Raw genomic sequence first — 8,711 nt, forward strand, 5'->3', positions numbered from 1 at the left:
GCCACAATTGGAATACTGTGTGCAGTTCTGGTCACCCTATTATAGAAAGGATATTATTAAACTAGAAAGAGTGCAGTAAAGATTTACTAGGATGCTACCGGGACTTGATGGTTTGAGTTATATGGAGAGGCTGGATAGACTGGGACTTTTTTCTCTGGAGCGTAGGAGGCTGAGGGGTGATCTTATAGAGGTCTATAAAATAATGAGGGGCACAGATCAGCTAGATGGTCAATATCTTTTCCCAAAGGTAGGGGAGTCTAATACTAGAGGGCATAGGTTTAAGGTGAGAGGGGAAAGATACAAAAATGTCCAGAGGAGCAATTTTTTCACACAGAGGGTGGTGAGTGTCTGGAACAAGCTGCCAGAGGTAGTAGTAGAGGCGGTTAGAATTTTGTCTTTTAAAAAGCATTTAGATAGTTACATGGGTAAGATGGGCGGCACAGTAGCACAGTGGTTAGCACTGCTGCTTCACAGCTCCAGGGACCTGGGTTCGATTCCCGGCTCGGGTCACTGTTTGTGTGGAGTTTGCACAATCTCCTCGTGTCTGCGTGGGTTTCCTCCGGGTGCTCCGGTTTCCTCCCACAGTCCAAAGATGTGCGGGTTAGGTCGATTGGCCATGTTAAAATTGTCCCTTAGTGTCCTGAGATGCGTAGGTTAGAGGGATTAGTGGGTAAAATATGTAGAGATATGGGAGTAGGGTCTGGGTGGGATTGTGGTCGGTGCAGACTCGATGGGCCGAATGGCCTCTTTCTGTACTGTAGGGTTTCTATGGTTTCTATGTGTAAAGAGGGATATGGGCCAAATGCGGGCAATTGGGATTTGCTTAGGGGTTTAAAAAAAAGGGCAGCATGGACAAGTTGGGCCGAAGGGCTTGTTTCCATGCTGTAAACCTCTATGACTATGTTAATAATCCCAAGAGCTGAGCTGGAGTTTAAGATTCTGAATACACGTGAAATAAATCAGCTCAGTGTCAAACACCCGGTGTGTTGCGTATTTGTTAAGAGACTAACTGAAATCCTGTTCTCGACTGTTTCATTTCTGGGTCTTCTCTCAGTTGAAGGAACATTTATATTTGTGTTGAGCCTTTCATGATATCAGGTTGTTCCAAAGCTTTCCTAGCCAATCAAATTCTTTTGAAGTTCAGATAATGTTGGAAATGCAGCAGCTCATTTGCACAGCAAGATCCCATGGAAAATAATCCAGATAATGTATTTGAGTGATCTTGATTGAGGGATAAAGATTGATCAAGACTCTGGGGAGAAATCTCCTGCTCTTTGAAAGAGCATCAATGGATCTCTTATGCCTGACTGTTCAGTCTTACTTGGAACATAGGACCTCTGACAGTGCGGGGCTCCCTCAGTACTGCAATGGAATGTCAGCCTGGAATTCCTGTCCAATTCTCTGGATTTGAAACCACAGCCTCCTGACTCAGATATGAGAAAGCAACCACTGAGACAAGACTAACACCTCATCATTACTGTGGATTATTTCAGTTTTCAAACTTCTGGTTACCCTCATGGACAAGTCCCAGCTGCCCATTCCTTTAAGAGTGCCTCTCTTAGCCTGAATATCCCGAGGAGGTGTCGGTAACACAGCCATGTAGCTGTCCTCAGTGTTTAATGGGACAGTGTGGACACAAATCCACAGGAAGTAGTCTCACAACACTAGGTTAAAGTCCAACAGGTTTATTTGGTAGCACTAGCTTTCCGAGCGCCGCTCCTTCATCAGGTGAGTGCCTGATGAAGGAGCGGCACTCCGAAAGCTCGTGCTACCAAATAAACCCATTGGACTTTAACCTAGTGTTGTGAGACTACTTACTGTGCCTACCCCAGTCCAACACCAGCAACTCCACATCACAAATCCACAGGGACAGTGAGAGTCTGATTCAATGTTGTACAAATCTGTTCAATATTTCATCCTTGGCTCTGAGTCTTTTGGTGATGATTTAAATCTGATGTCTGTTAGTTGCTGACTCATCGACTTGAGAAATAGTTTTTTCTCATTCACCTGATAAAATTTTGAACCCATCCAATCAGTTCTTGTGAAAAGAGCCCCAGTTTCTATAATCTTTCCTGATAACTAAAGCCTCTATTCCCTGTGATCGTCTCAGTGAATCTCTTCTGCACCCCTCATGATTTTGAATGTTTCTATCAAATCTCCTCTCGGTCTTTTCTCCAAGTGAAAGAGTCCCAACTTCTCCAATCTGTCTTCATCACTGAAGTTTCTCATCCCTGGAATCATTCTCCTAAATCTGATTTTCCACCCTTTGTTTTCTATTTCCATGTGGAGAGAATTGCTACACGAAGTGGAAAAACTCAGCGTGTCTGCCCATATTTATCAAGAGAGAAAGCAGAGTTAAGGTTTCAGGTCCTTTGACTTTTTGTCACAGTTGAAGAATTACTGCCCGATTTCACTCTGAGCTCCAATCTTTCACACAATGTTCCCTTGTTCTTGATTCCCCACCAGAGGAAATCATTTTTCCATATCTACCCAATTGAAAGGATCAACTGATTTTGGTCAGTTCCCTTTAATCTAGATCAGCACAAATTTCCCTTTTACATTCCAGGACCAGCAGCATTTCAGGAATGGTTTAAAACAAGAAATTCACAATTTCCTATCCCATGAAGAAAAGGTTATGGTTGTAACTTAATACTGGGTTGGTGCTGAATCTGGACATGTAAAACCAGGTTAAAGTTTAAAGTTGAGATCATTTTTTTAAAGGTGAGATCATGTACTAGCGGACTCAAGAACAGCTTCTTCCCTGCCACCATCAGACTTTTGAATGGACCTACCACAATAAGCAGATCTTTCTCTACACCCTATCTGTAAGTGCAACATTATATTCTGCAGTCTTTCCTTCTCCGCTATGTACTCTATGAACAGTATTTATTTTCTTGCACGCTGTTGAGACACAATACTTTCACTGTATCCCAATAAATGTGACAATAATAAATCAAATCAAAACAGAGAATTGTTACAATGATTAACCCGGAAGAATTGAAGACACAGAGGATAAGATAAACTTTGAAAGATTGAATATTCGAAGGTAAAGTAAAAGTATTTTTTTATTAGTCACAAGTGGGCTTACATTAACACTGCAATGAAATTACTGTTAAAATCCCCCAGTCACCACACTCCGGCACCTTTTCGGGTACACTGAGGGAGAATTTAGCATGGCCAATGCACCCTAACCAGCATGTCTTTTGGACAGTGGGAAGAAACCGGAGCACCTGGAGAAAACCCATGCAGACACGGGTAGAACATGCAGACTCTGCATAGAAAGTCACCCAAGCTGGAAATTGAATCTGGGTCCCTGGTGCTGTGAGGCAGCAGTGCTAACCACCGTGCCGCCCCTGGTGGAGGGATGTGGGGAAGAAGGACTGATGATATGAAAATAGTAAGAAGTCTCACAACACCAGGTTAGAGTCCAACAGGTTTATCTGGAACCATGAGCTTTCGGAGCGCTGCTGCTTCATCAGGTGATATGAAAATACAAGCTGGACTGCAGTGAATGAACCTGAGTGAAGTGGTTCTGATCATGTTGAGGGTTTGTTGGGATGCTCACTCTCCTTTGTTCAGACACATGTCCCAACATCCAACTGCAAGACCTCTGTGCATCTGCACTGCCAGCGCAAGCGCAGTTTTCCCTTGGGTGATGTCATTGGAACAGCCTGTCAACGTGTTCGCGCACGTGCAGATTCTGAGCTAATCGCGCAGTCGCAACCATGCGGTGACGCCATCACGCACACACCATTGTGGTGTCATCACGCCCACTTCCGGGGTTCCCACAGTGGCGGGAGTTTTGAAATCTCTCTCTCTGGTTTCTGATCTTTCCAGCTGCAGCTCCCAGCAACAGATTTATCTTTAAAAACAGCGACATTGTTTCAGAGGCGAGTGCTTGTGACCATTCCTCTGAAACTGAGAGTTTTTAGTGGTGTGTTCTGTTATCTGAGAGAGGTTCCACGTGTGGCTGGTCTGACTTCTTTACTGTGGATCATAGAATCATAGAAACCCTACAGTGCAGAAGGAGGCCATTCGGCCCATCGAGTCTGCACCGACCACAATCCCACCCAGGCCCTACCCCCACATATTTACCCGCTAATCCCTCTAACCTACGCATCCCAGGACTCTAAGGGGCAATTTTTAACCTGGCCAATCAACCTAACCCGCACATCTTTGGATCTGAATCCATGTCCATCCATTGCTCAGTTTTACCTCTGCCCTCCCTGATCACCTTTCTGTCATTGTCTAACTTCCCTCTGTCTCTAATGCTGGGTATGTTTTAACTGTGTTTAATATTTTACTGTTAGATTGTCGAAATGAAGTTTCAACTGTTGTCCCTCCCCCGACTATGTATTGATGGTGATATTTGAATGCAGTCAAAAAATCTGGAATTTAAAGTCTACTGATGACCATGAAACCATTGTCGATTGTTGTAAAAAACCTATCTGGTTCACTAATGTCCTTTCGGGAAGAAGATCTGCTGTCCTTACCTGGCCTGGCCTACATGTGACTCCAGATTTTCAGCAATGTGGTTGACTCTTATCTGTCTTCTGAAATGGCTGAGCAAGCCACTCAGTCCAAGGGCAATTAGGGATGGGCAATAAATGCTGGCTCGTCCTTCTGTGAATGACTTTTTAAAAAAATTACTAGCTTTATCTTCCCACAGCATAGAATCATGGAATACCTACAGTGCAGAAGGAGGCCATTCAGCCCATCAAGTTTGCACCAACAATAATCCCACCTAGGCCCTATCCCTATAACCTCACATATTTACCCTGCTAACCCCTCTGACAGTAATGGGCAATTTAGTTTGACCAATCCATCTTACCTGCACATTTTTGGAGTGTGGGAGGAAACCGGAGCACCCGGAGGAAACCCATGCCAGCACAGGGAGAATGTGCAAACAGCACACTGACAGTCACCCAAGGCTGGAATTCAACCCGGATCCCTGGTGCTGTGAGGCAGCAGTGCTAACCACTGTGCCACCGTGCATCCTTCAGCATCAGGACGTTTTGTTTTTCCTGTAGTCAATTTCTCTTCCACTTCTGAGCTTATTGACCATCAAATCCTGCACCATTTTTATTCTCCAAATTTCATTCTGCAGTACCGTCCTGAATTGTTCATTCTGTCTCTTTCTCTCGCCACAGGCAGTACCCGGCCTGCTGAGTTAGCAATTAACAATCAGCCATGGTCGGAAATATTTGGGCAGATATCTAAAAGCTTGATCAAAGAGGTAGATTTTAAAGAGGAAAGGGAGGTGGACAGCTGTAGAGAGCGAGGAGGCTAGAATTAGAGGAGTGGCGATTTGTCAGCATTGTGCATCTGGAGGAGATTATAGAGATCATGAGAGTCAAGGCCATGAAGAGATTTGAAAAATCATTTCAACAATTAAGGTGGTGTCTTAACCAGAAGCTTGTGAGGGTAAGATGAGGGTTTCAGTGGACAATGAGATGAGGCAAAGGTGAAGTTTGATGATACTCTGACCAAAATAGGATTCTAATGATGACATGGAAATGTGGTCAGAAACTCATCTTGGGGTCCAATATGAGGGAAGGTGGTGGTGTTATTATTCATTCATGGGACGTGGTCATTGCTGGCTGACCAGCATTTATTGCCCATCCCTAATTGCCTGAGGGCAGTTGAGAGTCAAGCACATAGCTGTAGCTCTGGAGTCATGTGTAAGCCAGACGGAGTAAGGATGGCAGATTTCCAAATAGGCTTTTACAACAATGGTTACATGGTCATCGGTAGATCCATAATTCCAGCTAATTCTTTGTTTATTGAATTCAAATTCCACCACTTGCCATGGTATGAGAGAGGGCAGTGAGAGCAACTTGCCGTGGTGGGATTCGAACCTGGGTCCCCAGCTGAGTTTCTGGATTAAATAGTCCAGTGACAAGACCACTTGGCCATCGTCTCCCCATCATGGTATTGTCGCTGGACTAGGAGCCCGGAGACCCAGGTCAAGATCTGGGAGCCATTTGAATTCAATGAAAATAAAATTTAAAAAGGCTAATGACAATTGTAGAAACCCACCTTGGTTCACTAATATCCTTTAGGAAAGGAAATCTGCCATCCTTATTTGGCAATATGGTTAGGGATGGACAATTAACATTGGCCCAGCCAGCATTGCTCACATCCCATTAATTAAAACAAAACACACAATGATACAGATTGGTTCTGCCACAGGTGTGAGGAAAAGTCAGCAGCCAGGAATTGGACAATGTCTTCAGATTTCCCAGTTTATTATTGGAGGACTGGTGTCAGACAAATTAAACATCAGGCTGATGTGCAGGGCAACTTGGAGGTGATGCTCACATATAGCTGCTTACCCTCGTCATTCTAGACTGCGGAGATTGAGGGTTTGGGAGATTCTGTCACTGTTCCTGTCAAGTTGTACATCTATAAAAAATCTCTACTTCGCTCTGCCTCTCTCACCTCTTTCTCTCTCATCCCATTGCTGTGGCAAGTTTCCTGCCCTCATGTTGGTTCCATAAATCAGCAGATCCATTCCGTTCAATTTTACAAACTGCCTTTGTGATCCTGTGGGTTTTCTCACTCTCTCTTTTTTTCTGTTTTAAATCTCTCAGAATATTTGAAGAGAAGGATTTGCAGCTGGGACATTCAAACCCACAGCAGAGTCTGACAGAATTACCCAATTTATCGTAACCCGACTATCATTTTACTTTGAACATGGATGAAAAAAGCAGCGTTCACAGTGGAGAGAAACCGTTTATGTGTGTTGTGTGTGGACAAGGCTACAGTCGATCATCTGGCCTGTCGAAACACAAACGCAGTCACACTGGAAAGAAGTTGTGTAAATGTGGGGACTGTGGGAAGGAATTTAATTTCCCATCTGAGCTGAAAGCGCATAGACTCTGTCACACCGCGGAAAAGCTGTTTAACTGCTCTGAGTGTGGGAAGGGATTTAATCGCAATGCGCATCTGCAGCAACACCAGCGCATTCACACGAGGGAGAGACCATTCACTTGCTCAGTGTGTGAGAAGGTATTTACTAGTTCATCTATCCTGCTGAGACACAAGCAGGTTCATACGGACAAAAGACCTTTCAAATGCGCAGAATGCGGGAAATGCTTTAAAAGTTCGAGGGAACTGATGAGCCATCAGCTCATTCACTCTGATGAAAGACTGTTCAGGTGCTCTCACTGTGAGGCTGGGTTCAAGCATTCGTATCAACTCTCTCTCCACCAGCGCACTCACACTGGGGAGAGACCCTACACCTGCTTCCAGTGTGGGAAGAAATTCACTCAGCCATCCCATCTTCGGTTACACGAACGAGTTCACTCTGGGGAGAAACCATTCACTTGCACTCTCTGTAAGAAGAAATTTGCTCATTCATCCCATATGTTGAAACACCAGCGAGGTCACAATTAATTGCAATGATTGGATATTGTTAATCACGCCCAGGATTGAACTGTGTTCATTTGGGGTCTGTTTTTGCTGATGTTACTAACCTCCAGTCCAGTTATACAAGTGCTAATCTTCTGGCTAAAAGTCAAATAAACTGGCTTTGTGTTAAACAATGTGAGTCGCTTGAATATCAGACGCAAGTTAATTCCTTCTGAAGGATTCTCCGTCTTTCTATCTGCTCCATCCTCACCTCCAAGTGAGAGGAACTCATGGATCTTCTTTGATTGGAAGATTTCAATCTTAGTGACAGTTGCCTCTGCCGTGTCCATCCCATGCACTAACCCACTGAGCTAAAATACCCCTTATCTGAGTCCTGCATCTGTATCTTTCTCCAGATTCTCCTACCTCCCCTCATGACCTCTGCCCTCAAGACCCACTTCCTGCACCTTCTATCGTATTCTCGCTGAACTGCTGACTACACAACATCCCCATGTGAGCTTACATTGTTAATGGTTCGCATCTTTCTTCGGATATTGTCCCTCTTTCCTTTAAATCTGTTGTCATCTCCCCCCACTCCCCCCAAAATAACAAACACATCACTCCTGCATCAGTCCCTGGTTAAGCAGCACCCTTGTTTTAAAATTTCTATCCTTATTTTCAATCACTGTATGGCCTCGCCCTTCCCTATCTTTGTAATCTTCTCCAGCCCCACAACTCTCAAACATCAGATCATTTACAATTCTGGCCTACCAATGGTAGCAGTGCTTTCAGCGTCATCACCTGTAAGCTCTGGAAATCCCTCCATAAGCCTCTCTACCTCTTTCTCCTTCTTTACGGTGCTTCTTAAATGCTTCTTCAAAACTTTGTAAGTGCAGAGGATTGCTGTAAAATAAGACATGCTGTAGAAGCTTTTTCATTTAACAGGACAGATACAAGAATAGCAAATTTCAAAGGGAACAACAATTTATTCTGTGTGGAAAGAGGTTGCTGATGGGTTGGGAAGTTGATTCTGGCTGAGTCATTGCAATGTGGAATGCTCCAGGGAACAGTTTGTTCCTCCATGCTTTTGTTTAATTGGAAAATTGAAAGGAGGGAGATGGCAAGTCGCTCACACCAATTGCTGGGAATTGTAGAAAGAATGAACCGCACATGAAGCTCGTTCTCAGAAAATAACTGGATGGAACAGCACAAAGTGGAATGAAGAACTTCCACTGGTTCTCATGAGTATCTGGAGTAGGTTCCTATTAGCCCCATCCAACCACAGGAGTGTCATATTGGAGACCAAGTGAGGGTAAGAAATTGTGCAAAGGGAGATGTGTTTGGACCTCTGTATAAGG

The 8,711-nt window shown here is 44.2% G+C and overlaps 1 protein-coding gene across 1 annotated transcript in view; it reads left to right on the plus strand.

The window, feature by feature from the left end:
* The window catches only part of LOC144480891 (uncharacterized), a 28,157-nt gene extending 20,759 nt beyond the window's left edge, over positions 1–7,398 (plus strand). Inside the window, exon 4 of the mRNA XM_078200523.1 lies at positions 7,216–7,398. Within this exon, the coding sequence (XP_078056649.1) occupies positions 7,216–7,398 (183 nt within the window). The remainder of the gene's footprint in view (positions 1–7,215) is intronic.
* Positions 7,399–8,711: the final 1,313 nt, after the last annotated feature.

The sequence above is a fragment of the Mustelus asterias genome, chromosome 30, assembly GCF_964213995.1.
Source record: "Mustelus asterias chromosome 30, sMusAst1.hap1.1, whole genome shotgun sequence".
Lineage (NCBI taxonomy): Eukaryota > Metazoa > Chordata > Chondrichthyes > Carcharhiniformes > Triakidae > Mustelus > Mustelus asterias.